General features: G+C 44.7%; 1 protein-coding gene across 1 annotated transcript; it reads left to right on the top strand.

The window, feature by feature from the left end:
• Positions 1–9,290: 9,290 nt before the first annotated feature.
• On the top strand, positions 9,291–26,129 carry LOC310755210 (C-type lectin domain family 4 member G-like). Its single transcript, XM_083597621.1, has 9 exons — positions 9,291–9,515; positions 15,003–15,125; positions 16,614–16,676; positions 17,991–18,044; positions 18,710–18,772; positions 19,817–19,906; positions 22,091–22,242; positions 23,353–23,459; positions 24,018–26,129. Exons 1-9 carry the CDS (start codon positions 9,425–9,427, stop codon positions 24,154–24,156), a joined length of 882 nt encoding a protein of 293 aa, XP_083453747.1. The 5' UTR covers positions 9,291–9,424; the 3' UTR covers positions 24,157–26,129.
• Positions 26,130–27,450: the final 1,321 nt, after the last annotated feature.

Here is a 27,450-nt window from a genome sequence, read left to right on the forward strand (position 1 = left end):
CCCCAAAGATTTCTGGGAGTTGTTTGTTAAAGGTGCTAAGGGTTGTTAGTAAATCTCTATTTGCCTTCCAGAGCTACAGTTCCCGGAGTTCCCTGCAAAGAGGCAGTGATTGTTAAGTCACTGTGAGAACTGTAGCCCTAGGAGAGGAAGAGGGGTCTTAACAAACCAGAGCTCTCCAGAGTCTTTGGGGGAAGCCATGACTGGTTTGACTTCACCCCTGAAGGTACACTTTTCCATTGCGCCCCGAGACAGACGGGTGCCAATCAACCAACTATGCTTTAAATGTATGATGTGAACGCCACTCAAGAGTCACATTTCATCCTGTGGCTTCCTGAACAGGAAGTTGCATAGCCAGCTTTTCAGTTCATCAAGTTCTTCCCAAATTATTTCTGAGTTCCTTGTGGTTTAAAAAAGTACAGGCCTTTATTAATAAACGTAAAAAAGGGAAACCACTCTTCTTCAAACATACCATGCCTAATTATCCCCCATGATATTCTTGCAGAAAAGCTGGTAAAATGTGGACTGGACAAGGTAACTTAGGTGGATTTGTAGCTGGTTGACTGAATGAATCCAAAAAGTGCTCATTAATGGTTCCTCGTCATCATTTATAAATGACTTGGATGAAAGAATTGAAGAGATGCTCATCAAATTTGCAGATGACATCAAACTGGGAGGACAAAATTGGGATTCAAGATGACCTTAACAGATTGGCGAACTGGTCCCTTACAAGATGAATTTCAACAGGGACAAATGTAAGGTTCTGCACTTAGGCAGGAAGAACCAGCAGCACAAATATAAGATGTGGGACACCTGTGAAAAGGATCTAGGGGTCTTAGTAGACCACAAGCTCAACGTAAGTCAACAGTGTGATGCAGCAGTAAAAAAAAAAGCTACGGTAATGCTGTTCCAGGCTGCATCAACAGAAGTATAGTGTCCAGATCAAGGGAAGTAAGAGTACTGCTTTATTTTGCTGGAATACTGTGTCCAGGTTTGCCTCTGCAGCTTTGACCTTCTCTCCTGCTCCCATCATTGCCTAAAATTTTTGGCTCATCTTGATCAGAGTTTACAAAGCTGCTCATCTTCAGGGATGGGTGGGGTTGCGCACAGGCCTTGCGCTTCCTGCCCTAAGCAGTGTCTAGGCCCCCGTGTCACAGGGGAGTCCCGACATGTGTCATGTCTGCAGCAGGCCAATCTGGCTGGCTGGGTGCGTGGCTTGTCGCATTTAAGCGGCTGCACAGCCGGGAGCTCCTTCTTGTGCTTTGGACCTTGGTTGGGTGCCGTTGAGGGGCCTGGTAGGACTTTTTCCACTTGGCAAACTGGCACCAGCCACTTGGTTTTCACCTACCTTGTAGCAAATCATCACAACTTTGTAAGATTTGGCGGTTAGGCACTGGAAAAGCTTGGTTTATGAGAGGCAAGGTTGTGGCTATCACCTGCCCCTCCCCTTTAAGGGTGTTCCGTTAAAGGAATCCTGGGGTCATGGTTCCTGTCCAAAGCCTGGGTGGTGGCTAGGGCTGTGGCATGACCTTTCCGGTGACCCCGGGGGAGCTCTGAGGTGATGTACATCAACAGGGTTCCCCCTACAGGTAGTTAACCCTTGTGAGACTTCCTGCATGGCAGGCAGAAGTCAGATATAGTCGTTTTGGGTCCAGTGCCTAAAGCCAATACCACTCACATTCTGTAACCAATAAAAGTTGTGGCCTTTTTTGCCCATTAACCTAAAATACTGGTGTCCACATGTTTTTATTCATCAAAGGAGGGGGTGCGAGGCCTTGATGTGCAACTAACTTCATAGCTTCCTTCTTTCCACTCCAAGAAAACTTTACCTCAGCTATCAGGATCTCAACTGCGCCTTCCATAAGCACCTTCTAGGTTTGTTGTTTGGAAGGGATAATCTCTGAGACTAGTATATCTAGTGTGGTCCAGTACATGCTGTTCATTAAAAGCTCCTCACTTAGCTCAGAGTCAAGGGTTTTAACTTTCTCAAACCTCACTTTACAGAGTTTAATCTTTTGTGAGGGCCCTGAGGAGGCCTCTCCAGTTGTCACTGAGGCTTCAGCACAAAGATGCTGGAGGTGACCTAGATTTCCACACTTGCCCCCATTCACCTAATATACTTACCCACACATCTAACACCATACATACTATCATATGCTTACTCCCATTTTTATACAATATCATTTACATATTCATCAGCACATCACAGGTGTGAGCGTGTTATCTTGCACATCAGATCTGATGTGCTTGCACTGATGGAACAATCAGAAGATTCCAGCATTGAATTATTCGCAATGTTTCCCATCCACATTAGTGGATGGGATTTGATGGGGCTTCACAACCTCCATGCGGATGTCTCAGTACATCAGCAGTTCAACACATGTAATCAGGGATCCCTTTTCCCTGATCTTCACCTCAGAGTGGACTGGTAATACTCCATTGATAGGTGGATTCACTGTGAGTTCGTTCTCACGGATGAACCATTCCCTGGTGTGGTTTGGGCTGGATATAGCTACTCCCCTCTGCAAGGGTAGGGAACCCTTGAGTTGGTCCGTCTTTGGAGACTGATGGAATCTGATGCTCTGGGAAATTTCTCTGCTGACACATAGTCACTGACATGATTGTCCCTGAGTGTCCTTGCTGTCATTACAAAGCATACAGATTGCTTTGGTATTCCAGTGCCCTGTGTGTGTTAAAGGTCTCACCTCATCTTTAAAAACAGTATCTTTAAAAACAATGGCAAAAATAGGGTTGCCATAAGTACAGAATTTCCCGGACATATAAAGAATCCAGCTGTCTCTAGCAGTGTCTGAGCAGAAATCGGGAAAAATGTCTGAGAAAATCCAGATGTATGGCAGCCCATGTCGGCAGTGCCGTTTTATTAATTAATTAATTAATTATACTGCCCTATACCCAGAGGTCTCAGGCCGGTTCACAGAACAAAATCAAAATATAAAACCACAAGATATATAATAAAAAAATAAAAAATAACCCAATAACTTCCCCCAAAGCCACATTTTAAAAGGGCATAGGATGTCAATCAAGTCAACCAAAGGCCTGGTTAAAAAGGAACATTTTTGCCTGGAGCCTAAAAGTGTTTAATGGCAAACTTTCCTGGGGCCATTTCTTCATAAAAATAGCTCAAAAATGGCATTTTTTGTGTGTGATTTTGCCCAAAGAAGCTTAACAACTTTTCTCTCTGGATTTTCACTGTTTGAAATATGGCAACCCGCAAAAAGAACCATCACAAAAAGGTGTGTGCATGGAGGGGAACTATCTCTCTGTTTAATTTGAGCACAAATGTTACTGCTCTGTTATTTTTAAAATGTGAGCTAAATTTGCATGTGCACCAGTGAAATGGAAGGCCTCTCCCAACTCTCTTAAAAACGTTGTCTATCTCCAGCCCAGGAAATGGAATGCTGACACGAACAGAAGAGCAAAAAGAGAAGTTGTGGTGTCGTGATTCAGGATATCAGAGATGGAGTCCTGCTGTGTCATCTCCTCAGGGCTAACCAAAACTAATGCTGCTTTTCTTTTGCTTTAAATAAAATTTCCACCCTGCCCTTCCATATCAAAAATCCCAGAGCAGCTACTAATGAAAGAAGAATACAAACCATAAAATCAATAAAATGTACTTTGAAATAACAAGTATATGAAGAACAGAACAATGAAAACCAACACCACAGATTTAAATCTAAAAGGCCTAGCGCTGACTTCTTCAACCGGTTGACCGTGATTAGCAGGTAGATCGCTGGGGTGCTCCAGGTTGATCACGGGATTACAATAAGTGATCGCCTGTGTGCTCCTGATCTTTTGTACCCCGCCCCGTCCCCAGCACTATGTCCCATTGCTGCCACTGCTGTGAAAGCTTGTATTCCCTGCCTTGGTGGCATAGTTTTGAAAGGAGGGAGAACGGTGTACTTTTGTGTGAGTGTTTTTATGCAAACCCCCCCAAGCTTAGCAACTTTTGGCTCTTCCCCCCAAGAAAAGCTCATCATCTCTTGCCAACTATTCCCAAAAAAAGCTCAACAACTCTTGCCAATGACAATGGGTAGATCACTGCCAATTTTATTATACTGGAAGTAGATTGCAGTCTCTGGAGAGTTGGACATGCCTGACCTAGAGGAATTAAAAGATCTTCACATTTACTGAAATAGTTTGTTTTCTTCCATTTTGTAGCTCATCTTTCTTCTACCACAGAGCTTAAGGCACCATACAAGTCGCTTGCAGGCAGTTATGCATCCAGGAACTGACCAGATCCAGACCTGCTTGGAGGCTTTAGCAAAGTGGTGGTCTCATGTGCCTTCAGACTATACCACGGGGGAATTGGCTTCTTTGTGCAACCCACTAGGGAGACCTTTGCAAAGGTTGGGCACCATGACTGAAGAGATTCCTCTATCCTAGGACTACCTGTCTCATAAGAAGTTAGATGTGCTCAGAGGAAAGTCTCTAAAGAAACCTTAGACAGATCATTAAGTCATTTGTCATGGAGAAGCAGTAGAGGGTGCTTATCCTTTCCTCATCAGCCATTGGCTGTTCCAATTCCAGCGGCTTTCATTCATGTGGTTTCCAAATGGAACCCACATTTTGAAGGCTGCAGGAGGAACAGCCACTGGTGAGGTGATCTGAGGAGGAAAAGATTTGAGCACCCTTGGTGCTTCTCCACTCTGAATTCCCTTCTTCCAAAGTTGTTTTTCTTTAAACGAAACAAACCAAGGAATGAACACGAACATACTTTTGTGTGTAATGTGTAAGTGAGGCTTCAAAGTTGTTCAGATCCATGCTTTTCTGTCTAGAGGCAGGAAGCGAAGGAAGTATCAGACTCAAGTCTGTGTCAGACTTTTCTAAAGAATTAAAATGCCTTTTATTAAGAAATCTGAGAGGCGCATACATTTTTGGCAAACAGCCTGCCCGCATTCGTTTCGCAACCTCTTTTCTTCCAAATCCCTCTTTGACAACAGTGACTCACATGACACAGTGGATTTTTGAGAAAAAATGTGTCCCGAGAGTTTCACCTTCACCAAATTAGAAAGAATGTAAAGGATAGCAGGACAAGGTGTGAAAGCGTAAAGAAAAAAAATATTTTCAGAATATATAGTCTTCTCCCCCCCCCCACAACTGAACAGCTTTTCAGCACATACAGTATGATAATAAAAGCATCCATTGACATTGTACACTTTCACAATCATTGTGTTATGCTGCATAGTGCTGTCCTTAATTAAAACAAAACCCAAATTTGGTGACAGATAAAACCTAAAGCTATGTATATCAAAGCTTAACAATGAAGGTGCCAGGTGGATACAGTCTGGAGTGGGAATTCCATAAACAGAGCACCATCACACAAAAATAGTCTTTTTGCCATTTGTTACCTCTCTAGTGAAGCAAAATACGAAATGCCTCAATGGAAATAGTACCTAAGGAGGACACATAAAGCCCCTTGGCTGTTCAAGGCACATGAGATACAGGCCATGAGGGCAAATGCTGCCCCTCCCACTGGAAAGCCATTTGGCAAGAATGAGAAGGCCTCCCAGACACCCAAAGCACTGCTCCTCCATGCTGGGAACAATCTTGGGCCTATCAAGATCCCCCTTATATGAAGGAGATCTATGTAAGGTCAAATGGGTGAGCGGATGGGCGAATCTATCAGTTTTGGTTTCTCGGTATCTCATTTTTATAATCTTAAATTCAATCCACCATATTTCCACATTAGTTAGTGATTTACTTTTTTAAAGTCCTCATGAAAATCACCAGCATTTTAGCACAAATTTCACCTAATATACACATTATTGTATGCAATTTAGTCTAATATACATTTTTTGCAAAGCCATTTCCTATAATATAATGTACCATTGCCTGTTATTTTCACCAACACATGCATTTTTTATGCACACCTTAGTCTAGTGTATGTACATATATATATTTGTACACATTACTTGGCCGGAGATCTGCACTGCAAAATTCAGAGCAGTGTGAATTTTTAAAGTATTCCTGTGTTTTGGTTCACATATTGTTTTGGAAAGTGCAAATCAGGTTGGTTTGCATTTAAATACAAACTGAATTGAATACCTCCTGTATACCTGGTCGCCAACAGGGGTATATGTGGCTGATTAGGTGCTGTGCTGCAAGACGCTGCTTCACTTGGAGGAGCTCAGCCTTCTCCAGTAACCTCCTACTGCAGAACAAGGGTACTTTTGATTGGCTGTTCAGCACTGGGGTCCTCAGAATCCAGGGATGCTACATCCTTAGGCTGGGACATGTTAATCTGGTGATTCAATGAACATCAGTGCACACCCTGCCAAACCCACATTTCCGCTTGCCCAGCCACTTCCCCCGGGAAAACCCACTGCTTACTGCTGAATTGAAGCAAACATCAGCTGGGTTTTCTCTGGATTGATGTTTGCTCCAATCCAATCCCCACTGTTTGGGGAAACAGTGGGGCAAAGGCAAAACTCCTTGGACCCATGTCTAGAAAGCAGGGGACAAGTGGGAAACTGCTCAGACTCATGCTTTCTAGACATGGGACAAGTGGAAATGTGGACATCCTATGCCCTTTTAAAATGTAATTTTTTTGAGGGGGGGGGTTATTGGGTTGTTGTCTTTATTTTGATTATATATTTTGTTGTTTTATATGTTGATTTTGTTCTGTGAACTGCCCTGAGACCTCCGGGTATAGGGCAGTATATTAATAATAATAATAATAATAATAATAATAATAATAATAATAAAGGTAGTAATTCATTAGGGGACGGGATGGTGCTGTGTTCTAAACCACAGAGCCTAGGGCTTGCTGATCTGAAGGTTGGCAGTTCAAATCCCTGCAACGGGGTGGCTCCCGTTGCTTGGTCCCTGCTCCTGCCAACCTAGCAGTTCGAAAGCACATCAAAATGCAAGTAGATAAATAGGTACCGCTCCGGCGGGAAGGTAAACGGCGTTTCCGTGCGCTGCTCTGGTTCGCCAGAAGCGGCTTGGTCATGCTGGCCACATGACCCAGAAGCTGTACACTGGCTCCCTTGGCCAGTAAAGAGAGATGAGTGCCACAACCCCAGAGTCGTCCGCGACTGGACCTAATGGTCAGGGGTCCCTTTACCCTTTTTAGTAATTCATTGGATTCCAATCAAGATTCAGTTTCTCTCAGGAGCAATTCAGTGGCACAGGGAGTACACCTTATGGTCAGTAGTCTGTGATTTATTCTTCTTCTTATTATTATTGGGTAACTGAAAGTAATCGCTTGATTTATTAATATACATGTCTTAATAGAATCAAATGATACGAAATAGAATTATGCATGATATAAAAGTTATATAGAAAATTGAATTTGTAGGAATTAATACAAAATTAGATAAAATAGTGTTATGAGTTTGTGGGTGCTAGACCACTATAATCTCTATACCTAACATGTGTTAGCATTTAATTAAGGCTTGGGGTGCTAAATTGTATGCTAGACACGTAATCCCTGGAATTAGCATGGTTCAAAGCTATTTAAACCAGGCTAGTTTCCTATGTGAGAGGATAGCCTGAGTGATGGGCCATTAAGAGAACAATGGATCAAAGAGACTTTGTGTGATGATGTTTAAAGTCAGATGGAATCCAAGACTGCATGTGTGTCATGGACTGCCTGGATGCTGAGGAGGGGTGGGAGGTGCCACCAGCTGGGGAGCTCCCAAAGGAACCCCCATGGGAAGGAAGCTCAGAGCCAGGGATTGGTAGTGGGATGATGATGAGAGGTCAGAGGAAGAAGAGGAGGCAGACTGGGGGAAGAAGGTGTCAGAAACTGAAAAGGTAGCAGGGTTAGTGAGCAAGAAGAGGCTGTAGCAGAGAGCCGCCCAGAAGCAGAGGCAGAAGCTGAGCAGGATCAAGATGCAGAGTGGGGGCAGGCTGCTGAAGAAACTAGGGAAACTCTCCCTCCTGCTGTGACCAACTCCCCTCCCCCTGGTCTCCCAGAGAAATGAAGAGGGAAGAGCAACAAGAGACAAGACAACAGAGTCTTAGGCTGATGGGGAAGGGGCCTTAGAGAGCGGTGGTGTGCTGGTCCCGGGGGGGGGGTTACCGTGAGGCGTGGTCAGAGTCCGGTCCTGGGTCAAGGGTCTGGAGACTGTCCACCAAGGGCAAAGCGGGGTCCAAAGCAAGAAGCCGGGCGTGGTCGGGAACGCCGGAAAAACAGGTCTGGGTGCTGGCAGAAACAGGTTTCCAACGACGTTGCTCCCGCAACCTGGGACTGGGCTGACTGGCCTTTATCTCTTCTGGGGCCTGGGGTGGTCCCGGCCCACAGGTGACTCGCCTCTCTAGGCCTTAAGGCGAGCACTCCTCCTGATAGAACTTGTTTCCCTCCACCTCTCTGCCCTGAGCCTCTGCAGCTCAGGAGAGGCTGGAGGGTTACTGGACCCAGAGGCCGCCTCACCTTCCCCTGACAGGGCTGGGAGAGGAGCACCTGCAGGCAATGGGTCCTCAATCACCCCCGGAGCCAGAGTGGATTCATCTGGTGTCTGCTCCTGAGGATCCGGCACAGGTGCAGGCCCTTCAGATTCAAGGCCCTGCCCCGGCTCAGCCGGCCCTGGAGGCGGGGACTCCTGTGCAGGCTGGGATTCCTCCGGTTCAGCCTCTGAATCAGATTCCCAGGCCATCACAGGTGGGAAGGGAAGGACCCTCAGTCCTCACAACTGCTTCATTGGGACAAGACCTACTGAGAAGAGTTTCTGTGATCACTAGGCTATTTTGGTTTCTTTGTTTTATTGCTGGACCCATGACTCCAGCTCCTGACAATGTATTTCTGGGGCTGGCCTTGAGGTCCATTCCCTTTCTGCTCCAGAGTCCTCACCCGCATCCCCAAAGGCAAGAAAACCATGACACCAGGTAACTTCCTTATGGCCTTCAGGTTATGGAGGTTGGAACTCCCACCAACCCTGACCATTGGTCTTGTTGGCTGGGAATGATGGGAGTTAAAGTCATGCAACGTCAGGGAGCCAAAGGTTCCCCTCCCTTGTTGTAGATACTGCTGGAGCCTTTCGGACTAGCAGTAATCAGAATGGAGACGCCTACAGTCGTCATCTGCCTGTGGTTTGTAGGTGTCTGAATCAGCATGCCAGTCCCCAACTATAGGATCACCATCCCTACGGAATGCCAATGGCTGGAGGATCTTTATAGACAGGCCTCTTTAGCTGCAGGAGTTGTTCAGGACAATTGGGTTGGCATCACTTACAATGAATGAGCTTAACCATCATTTCTGAGGATGCCCTGTGAATCAGTGCCTTACAGTGCAGATCTTTACATGAAGATTTCCAAGAATTTCAATGCAGAAGTGACAGCCAAGAGAAGTAAAAAGAGGAAGGGTGGTTGCATGCATGCATTTCCTTTCCTGAGAAAAGTCCACAAAATCTTAGATGGTATTAAAGTAGCCGACAGCAGAGATTGAGACAGAGACCAACAGGGGATGGCACAAGGTGGAATCTACAGGAGGTGCGAAGAACCCGAGAACCTGGAAATCAACGAGAAAATGGAAAGCTTCTCATCAAGAAAAGCAGGTGATTACCAGCTGTAGAATGGGCTCAGGAATCATCACCACTCTGATTAAAAACCTGACTTTTTGGGGAAAGGGATTGATTTGTTGGAGATAGAGCGGAAGTGACTGCCAGCTTCTATAGCAGTGGTGGCGAACCTATGGCACGCATGCCAGAGTGGGCACTCAGAGCTCTCTCTGTGGGCACGCGCGCCATCGCCCCAGCAGGGTCATTGCTGGGGGCTGGCAAAGTGGGCAGCCGCTCCCCCCCATGTCGCTGCAGGTGGGAAATGCTCCCTAGAGTGCCCGCTGCCTGCAGCGGCGTCAGGGAGAGTTGCACACACACCCCGGCGCTGCTTTGAGCGGGAAACGCTCCCTAGAGTGTGTGCCACCCACAGTGGCGTTGGGGAGAGTTGCATGCCCGCCAACCAGCTCCCCACCACCACACCGCAATTTAAAACAGATGGGCTGAGCAGGTAAGAGGCAGATAGTTATTTATGTTGTTAGCTGTTATGAAGATGATAAGCAGAAGGTGGGTGCACACACGAAATAAAGCCAGCCAGGTACTACTAGTTCCCAAGCAAGTTCAGCCTTCAAAATCAGTATCAGTACCTCTAGCCAACTAGCTCCAAAAAATTAGAATTATAGAACCAATTAGAACCAATTATTCAGATTTCATCTTGGTTGTGGTCAGTGCTTCTCTGCAAGAAGAACATTGCAAGAAATCTGTTTTGAGAGGGGCAGTAGTTACACCTTTACTGAAGAAGCCTGCTCTCAGCTTCGTGATTTTGGGAATTACAGACCAGTTTCAAATCCAACAGTTTTGGCTAAAATGGTTGAGCGAGCAATGATTCCATCTCCATGACTTAGGGTTGACTTAGGGCTCACCCGCTTGACCCACCACTTTCCCCAGGGGGGAACCCACTGTTTACCTCTGGATCAGAGCAAAGTTAAGTGGGTTTTCTGTGGAATGATGTTTATCCTGATTTAGAGCTGAAAAACGGGTTGCAAAGGCAAAACATCCTGGACCTGTGCTTTTCCTTCTCTAGGTGACCAATGTGGTCTGACGTCTACCTTCCTTCAGCTGATATCCTTTAATATAGGCGTAGCCAACATGGTAATATTTATGGGTTAGCTGAGTCTGTAACCTGAAGCGTATGTAACCTGAAGCGTATGTAACCTGAGATACCACTGTATAAGCGTCCAAATAGCCACTTGCAAGCTGCCCATGCTGTGAGAGTGGGCATTCATGGCCTGAGAAATCCTCAGCTAAACAGGGGTGCAGTCTGTGGGGTGGCAGCAAGCCTGTGCCCCCAGGCATGGATTTTTGAGGGGGCACGAAGCAGGCACCCCCGGCAGGTGTCTCCAGCTCAGTCTGGCCCGGTTCTTCTCTCCTGGCATTGGAGGAAGCAACACTCATGGAGAGGAGCACCCAAAATGCCATGTCAACTGGTTGAGCTCTCCCCTGCACAGGCGGGCAGGTGGTGCAGAATGGCCATGCTTGACTCCATGGAGAGGCGGGGTCACTACGGTGGTCGGCAGCGAAGGTTGGGGTGCCACTGGGGGATCCTTCCATGCTCTGCCCCCCGACGTGCCCACCCACCTCTGGTGCATGCACCCACTCCCTGGCATGCATGTAAGTCCCTCTGGAGGGCATGCACGTGTCAAGGGAACCTGGAGCTCGTACTACGTAGCTGCAGCTAAAACAACCAGTTCTGCAAAGTGCTTTACAAACCTTAATTCTATCTTCTCCATGTTGGCCTAGTTCTCCCTGTGGTGGTAAACTTGTGCATCTTCAGACTGCAGAAGGGATTCATGTGGCTGAGTTCTCTTTGATATGAAACAAATAAAAAAATATGTAAGCCGGAGGCCAGGGAGTGAAGGTTTCTAGCCTAGCCTTCTGTCTTGCATGCTGGTTATCTGTCTGTGTGTGTATGTGTGTGTGTGTGGGGGTTATTTATTTATTAGTATGGAAGAGCATTAAATAATGTGAGCTGCCATTTATAGTCTGAAGTAGAATAGTTCAGACACCAACTTAGCGCCCATGGGGATGGCTGGATTTATAATGGTGCCTGCAAGGGGCCAAGACTCTGAACTTTCTTTGTCTTTTAAATTAAGCCTTTAGCCTTGCTAGAAGGAAGGACTGTACACATAGCATACATTTCAGTCACAGGACCTTCGCCAAAGAATTCTGGTATCTGTAGTTTGTCAAGAGTGTTGGGAATTGTTGCTCTGTGTGGGTGAACTAATGGTTCCTGGGATTCTTTGAGGGAGGAGCCATGGACTTCAAATGGGCTTTAAATGTATGGCATATCATACCCGCCAACATTTTGAAGCCAAAATCCAGGCCGCCATCTTCCTGTTTTTTATTGCGGGAGCATGGCGGCCATTTTGGTTGTCGTAATCTTCCATGATTTCACACCACAGTTCTTCCTCCCCCCTCCAAAGGTGCCTTTTTCTCGGGCACGGCACCCAAAAACGTGTGTGTTAGGGCACCGCACAAGGTCATGGCCCTGAAAAAGTGCCTTTATCAGGGCAAAATCATGGGAGATCATAGCAACCAAAATGACTGCTGTGCTCTTGCGATAAAAAACAGGATGTCCCGGTTTTCCCGGGACACTTGCTGGGTATGATATGTATGCAGCCAAATCTATACAGCAAAATATATATACAGTCATACCTTGGCTCTCAAACACCTTGGTACTCGTACATTTAGGCTCCCAAATGCTGAAAACCCGGAAGTGTTCCGGTTTCCGAACTTTTTTGGAAGCTGAACATCCAACGCAGCTTCCGCTTGAGTGCCAGAAGCTCCTGCAGCTAATCGGACGCTGTGCCTTGGTTTTCAAACATTTTTGGAAGTCGAACAGAATGTTCGAGAACCAAGGTGCAACTGTACAGGCTTCTAAGCACTTTCTGTAAGATAAGCCAGCTTAGTTTTTCCTGCCCCTCGGCATTTTTAGTCAATGAGTGAAGTCAGAACTGTGACTGATGTTTGAGAGCCAGGGTGGTGTATTGGTTAGAGTGTTGGCTTAGGACCTGAGAGGCCAGGGTTCAAATGTCCACTCAGCCATGATGCTCATTGGGTGACGTTGGGCCTGTCCATATCTCTTATCCTAACCTACCACACAGGGTTGTTGTGAGGATAAAACGGGGATGGGAAAACCATATTTGCCACCTTGATTTCCTCGGAGGAAAGGTGGAATATAAATAAAACGTAGAAGCATACAGTGCTTTTTTGGGGGGGATGCAGGAGTACGCATACCCCTAAACATTTTGTGAATTTTTGTACTTCTGCCCATTTACTGTATTCATTTTTCCCACTTTGAACTATAAAATGGTGATTTTATTGAGTAAAATGAGAGAATCCCTAATTTATTTTTTTTAAGAAAAAAAGCACTGGAAGCATATAAAGCATAGAACTGTAGAGTTGGAAGGGACCACGAGGTTCATCTAGTCCAGCCCCTTGCATTGCAGGAATCTTTTGCTCAACGTGGGGCTCTAACCCACAACCCTGAGATTAGGAGTCTCATGCTCTACCAACTGAGCTATCTATGACCAGCAAAGTATGTACCAGAGGCTGGCTGAGCATCTAGAGCAGCCTTTCTCAACCTGTGGGTCCCCAGATGTTGTTGAACTACAACTCCCATCACCCCCAGCTAGCAAGGCCAGCTAGCTGAATTCTAGAGGATGGTAGTATGAGGGAGGCACCATGGCTCAGTGGACCATTTCTAGTATCCTTCTTTTGCAGGTGATGGGGAAAACAACCTCTGCCAGGACCCAGGAATGCTCCTGGGTGCTAGATGATGCTGGACTAGATCTCAAGGCTGTTTCCTGTTTTCCTCTGCCCACAGCAGTATCTTGTGATTGCAGCTGGATGGCACTTCCTTGCGCAATGGCTCACAGAGGCAGAGGCCTGGCTATTGCATGAGCCAGTCGCTGGGTGCACAGCTGGCTTCCTGCTCTTCCCTTCCCTTTGCGGTTTTGCTCCTAGAGAGAGAGTTTCATGTTGTGGGGGGAAACAGCTGCTTCCTGATTTCAACAGCTTGGGGGAAAGGGCCAGAGGACAGGCAGAAGGAAGCTCTTTGAGTGGAATCAACAAGATTTAGGAGGGTGCTGAGTGTGGTGCACACTGGGAATTGAAGTTTGACGAAGGTGCTGAGAATGATCCATTTGACATCTATATCCTGCCCTTGCCCCATCCTACTCACCCCACCTTCAAACTGAAGATCTCCAGACTTTTTTTCTGGGGAGAGGGACTTTGACTGTGCATGTAGTGTATATTTAAAGCACATTCTTTCCCTCAAAGAATTCTGGGCACTGCCATTTCTTAAGGGTTGCTGGGAATTGTAACTCTGTTTGGGGGTAAACTACAGTACCCAGAATTCTTTGAGGGAAAGAATGTGCTACAGATATGATTTGAAGGTATAGTCTGTACACAGCTTCATTACAGGTATAATGTGCACACAGCCTGACAGTCTATTCATTTAAGATATTTATATGCTGCCCAATATTGTAGGTTCTCTGAGTAGTCTACTGTATCCCAAAGAGCCTGACCCCAGCGTGAGGCAGCTTCCCTTGACCTTATATTCACAGCAGCATCTTGTGCTTGAAGCAAGATGGCTATTTGTGGCTCAGTGAAACCAGATGCATATAACTGGGTTAGTACTAACTTGTGCTTTTCAAAAACCAAGAACTCATCTGCCCCGCCCCCCGCCCCCCGGTTAGGCATGTAGAGTTAGGCCTTGTGTGCACCTGCGTCTTCTGTGGCTCAGAAATACTGTTTACAAGGAAGTTAGAAGGAGCTAGTTGAAGCGCTGCAGAAGTACAAATGAAAGAACTGTAATCTGACAGTGAAATGGTACATTTCTGTTGCTCTTGTTTCATATTTGACCAGCAACACTGTGGGCTGTAAACATATTGCTCAAAGATTAGCGGCCATTGCCAATGTTTCCCCACCTCAGAAGTTTGAAAGAGATAATCAGTGTGAAATGGAACATAGCATAGCTAAATCTGTCGGACTGAGCAGTGCCTTTTTAGAAAAGTCAGAATGCCCGTCTTCCAGAAGTGAAGTACCTTACCACAGAAGTTACTCCTGGAGAGAATTTGCTGTTTGAAAAGATGCATGAAGTGTCCCCAAGGAAAGTATTAGGACTTGTGAGGGATGGACAGGGACACCGTTGAATTTCTCACAGGACTTCCAGGAAAATATAAGGGACTTTCATTCATCATTCAGAGTGTTGGGCCACACAAAATGCAATAAACTTTGGATTCACATAAACAGCCTGTGACTGTGTGACTATTTAGGAGCATTTGCTATCACCTTGTGTTTCCAATACCTTTTGTCCTTGCCTGAATATTTTATCACTGCTTTCTCAGTCAGGTGGTGGTGCCATTTTGTCCCTTGCCTCAGGCAGCAAACTGCCTAAGGCCAGCCCTGCCTAGCTCCACCCTTATGAATTTTCACTTCCTACCACTGCAAATAATTCACACGATGTGTTTTTGCTGTCCACAGGTGGTTTCCTGCTGCAACATTGCAGGTGTGGTTCAAACGAAACATCCATATCCGTCCTTTTCATTGTGACTGCTGCCTCATTTCTGCTGTGGACCATAATCTCTGCTGTTTTGATTTCAAAAAGTATGAATTCTGCAGTCAATGGCTGCTTTGTTTATGTGAAGTCTGAAAGACATGCCGGGCCGAGGGTTGGGGGGGAGAGGGTTGGGGGGGAGAGCACAGAGAGCAGTAGTGGGATAAACTAGAGTTTGCAACAGTGGTTCCCAAACTCTCCCCCTGGTCACAGGTCACTTGAAGATTGTCGGAGTTCTTGGTGGACCACTAGATGATTGTTCCACCTTTTGTGGCCATTGTAACAGACAGTACTAGATGCTGTATGATTTTTAATTGTATTTTACTATATTACAGATTGAATTCCAGAGAATTCAAATTGTAAGTGTTCTTCACAGACATGCCACAGACCACCTGAATTAAGCATATGGACCTCAGTTGGCCTGCGGGCCACAGTTAGAAAGCCCTTGCCCTGGAGCACTTTTAAAATCATTGAATTTATCTCCTGATTGTCAAAATATGTTTGGGTTACTATTTAGAACCAGACTCTCCCTTGAATTTTACTTTCAAAATATTCCCAAATCATGGAAACCAAACCCCTAAATTATAGTGTTTCAGTAATGTTTGTTAAAGCAAGATGAGCGCCGCAACCCCAGAGTCGTTTGCGACTGGACTTAACTGTCAGCGGTCCCTTTACCTTTAATGTTTGTTAGAACATTGTAGAAACATTGCAATTTTAAAAAATGCTTACTTTTTAAATCCTTGACTGAAAACTGATGATCAGTTTGATATGAGGGAAAGCTGCTTATGCACTGATATGCCCAAAACATCCTGAAGCATGCATAGGAGATATTGCTCTTCAGAGGTCCAGGAAGCAGGACTTTTATAAGGCAAAGTGTTGCTTCATTGATGAACCTGATAACCTCCTAATGTAACTGAGGTGTGGTGAATGAACTCTCTCTTTTGTTTATGACAAAGATGAGGAGTTTCAAGTTGGCTGAGCCTCCCCACCGAGCCCACTGACCTCTCCCCAGCACCATGAAAAAACCACACACCAGAAACAGAGATGACTTTAAACTGGTGCTAGAAACCAGAAGTTTATTATGCTATCAAATGCGCTGAATATTCGTATCATCAGGGCTGGCCCGCCCATAAGGCAGACTGAAGCAAACACCTCAGGCAGCGGAAACTTGCAGGGTGGCGCTGTGAGGGTGCCCTGCCCACACCTGCTACCACCAGGGCAGTGTGGTGGCAGCTTCTGGTAAGATCTCGCCAGAAAACTGGCTTGTTCTTGAAGAAGGCAATCAGTTGGAATGTGCTCAGTATACTCCACTCTACAATAAATGTCTGTTTACTAGCACTAGTTGGGAGCAATCTCTTTTTAAAAGAAAAAGAAAAGAAAAGTCCCCAAACAGTGTGGTCTTTCCTATCTTCTCCAGGAAACAGCCACCTATCGTTGTCAAATGGTAATGCTGGCTGTGCCTAAGTGAAGATAAAGACTGCTCTTTCTATAAACTCCTTAGGTTCAATGACAGTGACCAGACCTTCGTATTGTTTCAGGTTTGGAGATGTCCACGCAACTAGAACAGCTGCGTGCCAATCAGTCCATGCTGCTAACAAATGGTAACCATTCAGTTTCGCTTTTTCAAATGGTTAATTGCTTCTGTCTCATTCCTACCCCTATATCTAGGAGTCAGCTTTTAAAGAGGGGCATTTAATAATATGTACGTACAGTTGGCTCTCTAGCCATCCTGATAAAGACGTTCAGGATGGAATGGCTGAAGGAGAGGAAATAGGTAAAAAGGAGTTCTAAAATTCAGGGTTACACAGCATTCAGTACCTATTCAGACCCATGGAGACCAGAGGATATAAGTGAGTCATGCCCATTAATTTCAGAGGGTCTACTTTGAGTAGAATTCACATTGGATACAACCCACAATTATTACTTTAGTTCCTCTGTATTTGAAGCCTAAGGTTTTACTTTCTGCAGTTATGGTTTTTCAGAACATCCCCATAGCCCACTTCATTCTTTAATTAATTCAGTCTGTCAATAATGAAGTAGAACTTGACAAACTCCCAATACAAAATTGTATTGGGCGGGGGTAGGGAGAGATAGCAGTAAAAATGTTATCCACAATAAAAAGTTATAACCCTTTCTGTGAGGCAAGGACTATATTAATGTTCATTTGTGTGTGTGGGGGGGGTGCTGTCTTAAAAAGGAATTTCTAAGTGGAGCAACAAAACTTTTTCTAAGCTGAGCCCTTCTGGACATCTCAGTGGGCACATTCATGCATGCAGGCTCATCACACCCAAACTGCAACATCAAGTGGCAACTTGCTTGTGTGAAACAAATACTCTAGGAAACATCAGAGGTGGAGTTTTAATGCAATTGCCCTTCACTTCAAACACAATGCCTCTGTCAATGGAGGCAGTTAGTATGTTCATCTGCAACCAGTCACTGAGCGATGCACATGCACCTGTGTGAATCAGCCGGAATGGGAGCAGTTTTAGTACTTCCAGTCCTTGCACTCCATCTAAAGCCTGCAGAGTGCTTCATACCTTATGGTCTTTGGTAGTTGACTTCATTGACAAAAGAGTGCATTGGCATAAGAGCAGTGTACCATGGTCATGCAAGGTACTAGGAACTCATAATGCACAGAGGAGGCAAGTTAGTTAGGCCTTCTGCGCTACTCTGCCCACCTTGAACTGAGGTAGTCTGGATCTCCTAAGAATGTATTACTAGAGAAGCAGATCTCTTTTACTCTCTGATCCTTTTGACAAATCGAAACTTCTCACCTCTTCAAAAAAACTGCATGTTCCTCCTATGTACCTCCTGATACCCCAGAAGAACTGTTCAACTCAGAAGCATAGCCATGTTGCTCAACACATAGAAACTGAATGAGTGCCTCCTGAGTAACTGAATTCTGTCTTTTCTAGGCTCCAAGATGGAGAAACGGCTAGAGGAGATTCATTCTAGTCACTCTTCATCTGGTATGCATTGACTTGGCTGTCACCCCTGCTGGTGTTCCTATTTTCTCCCTCACTTCTCGACAATCTCTAGTTGCTACTGACTTTCCTTCCTCCAATCCTCACTAAGTACTGTTACGGATGTCAGGTGACCATCCTTCATTAGACTGATTGCTTGATAGTTAGAGATGATTGGTGAAATTTCCTGAAGGGCATGGTATAAATCCCTAACATAACTCATAAAAATATTTTTCTCAGCAGAAGCTAATGCTACCTTAATATGTGTTTCTTAAGTTTGATAGTTTTGCTGCCTGGGAAATTCACCTGTATGGTGGGATCTGAAATCAGGATTCTGCAGGGATGTATGTTGGAGAGAGTTGCTGACCTTGTTGAGTTTGGGACAGACAGAGGCATTGATGCTGTTGTTTTGGGTGACCTGAAGAAGGGACAATGGTTGTGCTGCCTGCTGCAGCAGTTGATTTTCTTCCACTAGGCTCTTTTCATATATTTGTAATATCAGTTCTGCTTACAAAGATACAGTAATTTCCCAATATTTTCTTATGTGATTGCACTCAATTCTATGGTACTACCACAGGACTTCTTTCTCAGCGAAGTGTAGAGAACTTAACAGTACCCTTTTGCCAAATGCAGAGATTGGAAAGTAGCTGTTATCTGTGGCTTTCTTTTAGAATCTGAGCTAAGTAAGGCCCTGAAGGCACTGGAAACTAAATATGAGGAGTCACAGAAGAATGGTAAGTATTCTTTGTTTCTGCTGGGAAAAGAAGGGAATGGGCGGAACTGTCTTCAGGCAGGGATATAAGAAGGCAACATTTTCGATTCCATGCTGTATTCCTTGCACACAGCACTGCTTCTGTTCCACTGCAGTTCATTTTCTGCCAAAAGCTATATTACTTGTCTCGATGTCCACTAGGCAACATTATGTACTTTTAACAATTTAAGTAATCATGTAAATTATGTAAGTGACATTAAAGGTAAAGGTAAACGGACCCCTGACCATTAGGTCCAGTCTGACCGACTCTGGGGTTGCGGCGCTCATCCCGCTTTATTGGCCGAGGGAGCCGGCGTACAGCTTCCGGGTCATGTGGCCAGCATGACTAAGCCACTTCTGGCGAACCAGAGCAGCGCACGGAAACGCCGTTTACCTTCCTGCCAGAGCGGTACCTATTTATCTACTTGCACTTTGACGTGCTTTCAAACTGCTAGGTTGGCAGGAGCTGGAACCAAGCAACGGTAGCTCACCCCATCGCGGGGATTTGAACCACCGACCTTCTGATTGGCAAGTCCTAGGCTCTGTGGTTTAACCCGCAGCACCACCCGCGTCCCTATAAGTGACATTACCATTGCATTACTCCACACTATTATTTTTAGTGTAAAGTAAACACAATGCAAATGCAGGAGGCTGGGTGTAATCATTTACATATTGTCTGCAGACTGAAAGAAACAACAAGAGTGCCAGTTGTATTTGCTGGATTGCTTTCCATTCTGGACATGGGATGAATAAGTAAATATTGGCAATTTCTGCTCTTATTTCTTTTATCATCAGAATTCTCTGACATCCCTACCCTTAGGGAATCTCAAAAGCAGGAGTTCTTACAGAGTTTGAATTTCTCCTACTTAAATTTATGGTGTGTTCCCTGTGTCAAGTCAGTAACCTGAGCTCTACTTGCCATACTTCTCAATGATCATTCTTTCTGAATGACTGTTTCTGCAACTTTTCCTTTTCCAGACCAAATTCACCTCTCATTTAACTCCCCTTTCTAATCTTTTCCCCCTAGGGAATGAAAAGCTGCGTGAACTATCTAGAGACAGCAGCCGTTCCTTGGCTGAAATTGATAAGATAGAGGATGCACTACTGAGGATTAATGGTAAGACACGAGACTTCTTCTGCCCCTGAGCTAATGTAAGTCAGGGAGGCAAGCGGGGCAGACTGCTGTGGGCTGGACAGAGCAACACTTCAGAAGATGCGGAGATGCCCAATCTGCAGCCTAATAAAGGCAGTGGAGGTGAAGGAGCAACAGGTGGTCCCACGGTGGGCAAGTGAGGAGAGATGTGAGAAAAACTGAAACACAGCCAGAAGGGAGTCTAAAGCAGGGTGGAGCCAGAAAGAAACACTGATAGAAGGGGAAGAGGGGAAGAATCAAGGCAAATACGTGAACGTGACTGCAGGCAACAGGAGGATAGAGGGAGAGGCTGTGTACACACCACACATGTAAACCACTTGACATCTCCCAAAGAATTCTGGGAACTGTCATATGATAAGGGTGCTGGGAGTAGTAGCTCTGCGAGGTGTAAGCTACAGTTCTCAGGATTATTTGAGGGACATTATGTGCTTTGAATGTATGATGTGTACACAGCCAGAGGTAAGAAAGCGGACATAGAGACTGAGAAAGAAAGCAAGAAGAGCAAGGAGGGCACTGAGACAGAGAAAAGCAGCGCAACAGAAGGGAATGTGCAAGATGGCCACAAAGGAAAAACTAGTGGCTTAGGGAGATAATAGATCCCTGGGAGCTGGTGGAAGGACTTCCAATGTCTTATTCCTTCAGATACAGTGCTCACTCCTATGCTGTGGAAAACCAGGGACAGAAAGATCATATTGGCCTTGGGACCCATATGATGTGATGATACCGTACTTTCCGCTCTATAACACGCTCCCGACCATAACACGCACGTAGCTTTTAGAGGAGGAAAACAAGAAAAAAAAATTCTAAACGAAACAGTGGATGTATGATTTTTGTGGTTCATTCTGTGGCCACAGACATGTGATCTGACGGTGAGTTTGGGGTAGCCCAATGCAAAAATCCTGAGGATCCATGTGGATCCATGTTTGTAACCACGTTTTTGCACCACTGCAGCCCCAGGCAACGTGATTTTTTTGGTGCGAACTGTAGCCATGGACATGCTATGTGATCTGATGGTGAATTTGGGGTGACCCAGTGCAAAACTCCTGAGGATCCATGTGGATCTGTGCTTTGTAACCACGTTTTAAGTGGGGAGGGAAGGAAAAGCACTCAAGGGACAAGGAGCACGCGTGGGGTGGGTGGAGAAGGATGCTGCTAATAATGCAGAAGAGGGGTTTAAGGGGAGAAGGGTCCTCTCCTCTCCTGCTTTGCTCCTTTAAAGCAAGCAGGCTCTGCTTCTCTCCCTCCCCCCCCCTCCGGCTTAGCGAGCTGAAAATCTTTCTTGCTATTTAGCGAGCTGAGTGGCGAGGAGAGAGGGACAGAGAGCCTGCTTGCTTTAAAGGAGCCAACCGGACAGGAGCTGCTTACACTCGTGTAAGCGGCTCCTCTCCTCTCCCGCTTTGCTCCTTTAAAGAAGCAGCCTCTCTGTCCCTCTCTCCTCCTCACTCAGTGGCTCTTCTCCCGCTTTGCTGTTTCAAAGCGAGCCACGGAGGAGGGAAGGAAGGGGAACCATGGATCCTCTGCTCACTACTGCAGCAGATCCCCCCCGCCATCCGTAGGCATTCGCTCCGTAACACGCACAGACATTTCCCCTTACTTTCTAGGAGGAAAAAAATGTGTGTTATGGAGCGAAAAGTACGGTAATTAGTGAGGGACAAAGTGACCCTGTTGTGATTCAGAATTGGGCATGACCCATCCTCTGATTGGTCGTAACACAAAAAATAATGTGGTGGATACAAATTAACATGTCAGATTCTTTCAAGGTGATTGGTTGTTCCATAGTTTTGTATCCAAACTTAAATGGATAGGTTCCTTTGGCAAAGCATTACAGAGTTATTATAGTAAAAGTATTCTGAGCATATGCAGACAAATTATTTTTTCTTTTCTTTGAGTAATTAAAGGAAGCATCATCTGAGCATGTTTTAACCACATAAGCTGCAAAGGTGCAGAAAAGAGAAAAGGACTGATAATAAATCTCAATTTTAATTACAAACAGTTCTACGATTTTGATGGATCAGAGTTAGGAAGGATGTAGTATGGACTGTGTGATTACAATTTTTGGCAGCACTGCTAATAATGAACATAAACATCTGTAGAAGGGTGTTCTGTTTGTGATCTGGTTGTTTTAATGTCTCTGCTATTACATTATAGCTTCAACCTGCCAAGTTTGTCCAAAGGGCTGGTTGTTCAACAAAGGATCATGCTACAGTTTTCAAGTAAAGCCTGGACCATGGTCTCATGCCAGGAAGGCGTGTGAGGATGAACGTGCCCTTTTGGTTATCATCAATGATGAGGAAGAGCAGGTAATTCAAGGTTTTTGTGAAATTGTGACAGCCCCATCCTAGCCACCCTCTGGGTCCCTTGGCATCTGAGGAGGAGGAGACCAGGTCACAACTGTGTGTACTCTTTTGCTTGCACCCATTCTTCCCATGTTTGAGGTACTTGAGTATCTGTTTGCAAGGCTGCCCCTTACCAAATAGCCTCCAAAAGTTCCCTGGGGTCTCTCTGAAGCCTCTTTATCTAGAGGGAGGTTAATGCATTTAGGTGTCAGGGTGTTTACATTAAGTTGAGACCACACTGTTTAAGAAGTGTATCTGCTGGCCAGTGTTTGAGAAAGAGGGTGGGTTTTTCTTATACCATAGCAATCTCCAAATGCTGTGCTTTTATTTCCCCCATATATGAAAATGGCAACTCGGGGATGCTGAGGGAGGCTAAACCTACCCACCTACTTCTGGTGAGCCCTATGCTTAGGGTGAGTGATAGATTTTGCCAATCTCAGCTATATCCCAGATGTCATTGAATAAATGTAAGTAAAGAGTAGGATGGAACACTCAGAACTGGCTTTTACATACACACAAGTAGGACTCACAACAAAATGTTGTGGTATATCCTTGCCTCTTCACAGGGGTGCTGCTCTTCAGACAGCCATCCAGCCATTCCTTCCACTGGGATACTGTAAGCTTTTAAAGGCTCAGGCAGGCCAACTCACTATCCCACTCACCAACTTTGAATTTTTCTTTCCCAGCTGGCACCCAACTTGCTGTGATTCTGGTGCTTGAACGTCACTGGGCTTGTTGTTGTTGTTTTGTGGGAGGATTTGCCCTCTTTTGGTGTTTCTTAAAACATTTATGTTGCAGTGATTCATTAAGATTTCAAGGAGAGGTAGTTCCCAGCACTGTTAGTTACACAATATCTTTAAGCTTTTTAAATGAGGCATTGAACATGGGCCTTTGTACCTGTAAAGCTTGTGTTTGATACAGAGGCGTGTAGTCAGTCATGTTTCTGGCAGTGTGAGCTTGATGTTGCATCTCAGCCTTACATTTTGAGAGAACACTGTGTTACTAGTTGTGGTAGGATGTATATTCCATATTGTACATTTCAACTCCGAGAATTAAATGTGGTTTGTGTTTCAGAGTTTTCTCGGATTACACCTAAAACAAAAATACTACTGGATTGGTCTCCAAGACATTGAAACAGAAAACAAATTTACCTGGGTGGATAGAAGTACTGCAACTTATACGTAAGTCTAGCATCAACTTTATTCCATTTTTAAACCCAACCTGGGTGGAATCTACACACATATAAAAACCATTCTGAAAATGCTTTTAAAAATTTTTTCCATAAGGCTCACCATCTCCATTTAGTGTCACATTGTATATTGCACTTAAAATACACTTAAAACATTTTATTTGCAGCTGTATAGCTGAGTTCTAGCTACTTCTGTGCCTATGGGTGAAGGAGTTTGCTGACAGGCTGCTTTTGGAAGGTGGACACATTGACATCCCATTGAAAGAACTATTCCCTGTGTGGGTCTCCCAGCTGGGAGTCAGGGTCAGAAATTCAGCTAGCGAGGCTACACTGGTTTTCATTAAAAACTCATCAAAGACTAACTGGGACCAGTAAGAGGCTAGCATAAAGTCTCCAAACACAAGATGACACATTTCTTCTCTTCTTTGATCCAAGGGGGCTTGGTCATTCACTGCTGGACATCAGGGAGGGTTTGCTAAGGTCTAAGAATCTATCTCACTAGAACTGATTAACTCTGCCATTTGTTTATTTGTTATATTTCCATATGCAGCAAGTGGGGTGCAGGGGAGCCGAACAATTATGGCCACGGGGAGGACTGTGTTGAGATGACACCTAGAGGCTGGTGGAATGATATTCCATGTGGCAACAACATAGATGGCTGGATCTGTGAAAAGCCATGGAGCTGCTAGCTGTGTGGCCAGCAGGAAGAGAACTCGACATGAGCCAATCATCATGACTCCCTCGCTCTGCTCTTCATTCTCACAGACCTTCCAACAGTCACTTCTGGCTAGTGGGTGGGCGTAGCAATCGCCATTACCAGTTCATTAAAACTGAGGTGATGAAATCCAGCCAGTATTACATCAGTGAGTCAGTAGAAAGCTAGGACTCGCCATACGATTTTTAGCTCTTGTCCATAACCCACTAGAACTCACTGTCTTCCCTGGGAATAAAAGCCGGGAAAATAGCTGGGGATAAAAGCCAGAGTTCTTGTCTTCCATCCTAGCCCCTCTTCCTTCTATAATAACATGCTAGATTAACCTAGTTCTCACATTCACAAATTCAAAACCTAATGAAACATTCATTGAAAAGCCCAATAATTTAGCAAGTTCTCTCCCCCCCCCAGCATATGAAAAGGAGAGGATGATATCTGAGACAGGGCCTTCTTGGGAGTGGCATTTCCAGGCATGAGCCAGGGGGTGGGGGATGGGGGACAGCTGCCCCCTTTAGATCAAATAAAACAATAGAAATACTTAACTAACTGACCAATCACATTGGTTCTTCCCTACACTAACAAAAGTCCTGACCCCCTAACAAAAATCCTGGCTACGCCCATGCCTCCAGAGAGGTCTATTTGATCCCTACATTTTTATTATTTCATTGCTAGCAGATCTTTTCCTCTATTTTCCTAGGTTTTAAAATCTGAATTCCCTCATGAAGCTCTTATGATGCTCTTCTAAGATTTCAGATCCTTTTGCTTTTTTAAAAAAACTCTATCTTCTGGGTTGTTGCCACACTAGCCCTTAATTTTAATTTTTACAATAAAATACAAGGTGTGGACATGAAAATTTATTTAAGGTATTACAAGGCATCTGCGTCTTTAAACACTTTTAATTTGCACACTAGTCCCTTTTGATTGCCTTCTGTTGATGCCAACTACTAGGTTAACGAAGAATAGCTTGTTAACTGCCCCTTGAGTAATCTCTCTCTTCATGTCAGTTTCTGTTCCTGCAAGAGGAAAGATCCCTTTAATTACTGGATCTTTCTCTTGTTTTGTTCTTCGTTTGTTTGCTTTTCTCTTTAAAATAGTGAAATGGTACTACAATTAACTACTTTCATGTTTTTCTGACTTTAACCCATGGCTGCCACCAAGAAAAGAAAGCCAGTGTTTTAAAATTTAGGCTACCTTCTCTAGGCAATGTCCTCCATGGCTGCTGTTGCCATGAAGAGAAGGAAGCCTACATGTTAAAAACAAAAAACAAAACAAAAAATGAAACAGAACAAAACAAAAAACAAGCTGCAGTTTTCCTTCTCAGCGAGGCATAAAAGGAGGTGAGGTTGTCAGATTGGTGGAGGTGACAAGCAGTGCAAGAAGGGCCATAGCTCCTCATCCATCCATCTATCCATCCATCCATCCATCCATCCATCCATCCATCCATCCATCCATCTCTATGTGTGCAAAACTTAGTATTTAAAGCTCCTCATTCCATGGGAACAGAAACTGACATTACAGCAAACAGGAGAGCCTATAGGAGCAAATAGAAGGCTATTTGTAATTCTCCCACCAGGATTGCTAGAAAATAATAAAATGCAATGGATTTGTAATAAATAATCCTCCAGTTGATGTTGCCACTAGCCTTTGCAAAATGGGTTTTAACTTATGTATAATAGTAGATGAGGATCTTTGTAATTCTCTATTCTTTCATTTGCTGTGGATTGTGGGAATGCAAGGTTCAGGAGCACTCAAGTGTTCTTCGGCAGTTATTAAATCTCCTTTGATGCTTCACCAAACTCAAATCTGAGGCTTTCTTAGAGGAAACTAAGTTCCTTCTTTTTCAGCTGGCATTTGGTTTCTGTAGTTGGACCACAAAGAGGTCTAACGTTGCTCAACTGTTTGTACAAATGGTCCTGCATAAAATAAAATAAAAAGTGACTAATGTGTTTACATGCTTTGAATCTCTAAGACAGAGGTTGCTATAAATTCAAATAAAAAATCAAAATAAAGAACTGTCATGGATAATGTTGCACAGGTGGGAGAGGCAGCGGCCATTTTATGCATTTGATTGGCGTATGGCAGGTCATTTTAGACCTGGAAAATGGGGGAATGGGGGGGGGGATAATGGGGTAGACCAGGGCAGGCCTATGTGCGGGGCCCAGGGACACAACCCTCGTGCAAATCAGGAGGGTGTGTGTGCCTGTATATCCTCAATTCAAATGCACATTTGAGGCCCTTCTTGGGCTTTAATTTCAATGATGTTCAATGGGTGTCCAATGAGTGTTTTGCTGAACCGAAACTGCAGCATGGAGGGTCAAGGTGACAGCTGTTGGCAGATGGACATAGGAAATGACAAAGCCATGCTCAGCAAGGGGCAGTTTTGTTTGGATATAGTGTGGGCAATCGGCTATGACTGTTATCCTAAATCATGGTTTTTAAAATCTACAAGAGCCCCCATTTGTGCTGTTCCACAATACGCCCACATCTTATGATTGCCTCATTTCTGCTTCACCTGGCTTTACTCTCCTCTGAGAGGCAAACTGGAACTCCTGACCACTTTTCCTTTTGTGTGTGTTTGTGTGTAGGGTGAAGAAAGTTTGTTATCTCTCTGGCCCTCTACTGATTGCCCATTCATTGGAAAACTGTAGTTGCACTGTAGGTAACTCACAGTAGATTTGGGATCATGTGGAATTGGGACTAGGAGTGTTGGAGAATTCTAACAAAAATGAAAACAGAAACAGAAATTGCTGATGTTCACTTATGGATCCCATTCTGGAATGGAAGTCAATCCAGGGAATACAATTGGTATTTGCTGTTGTTGTTTTCAGTCTACAAATGATATGGAGTATGCTTTTTCCTCCGTTTCCATTGTGTTTCCTCTGCATTGAAATGAATGAGGTGGAATAATGTAATTTCACCACAGTGGACGGTGAAATGAATAACATAGTTTTGGGTGGAAGGTGAACTACAGTGAAACGGAACCAGTGATGCATGTGATGAATTCAGGGCAGGATGGAAAACAGTGCCTGCTTACATCCCTAACAGGGGCTGGGGCAAAGAGTTAACAACCCCTCTCCCATCTCCACATATTTCCCTACATCTCATCTAGTTTGGTCACCATGTACATCCAGATATACTGGATGTTTGCGTGGTGAGTTCCCGCCTCCCCCCAATGGAAATAAAGACACGTGACAACATTGAATTAGGTTAATGGGCTAAAATTGGCCACAACCTTATTGGTTACAGGTAAGAGCGGTATTGGCTTAGGCAT

This window comes from Podarcis filfolensis (assembly GCF_964270895.1).
Source record: "Podarcis filfolensis genome assembly, chromosome: 2".
NCBI lineage: Eukaryota > Metazoa > Chordata > Lepidosauria > Squamata > Lacertidae > Podarcis > Podarcis filfolensis.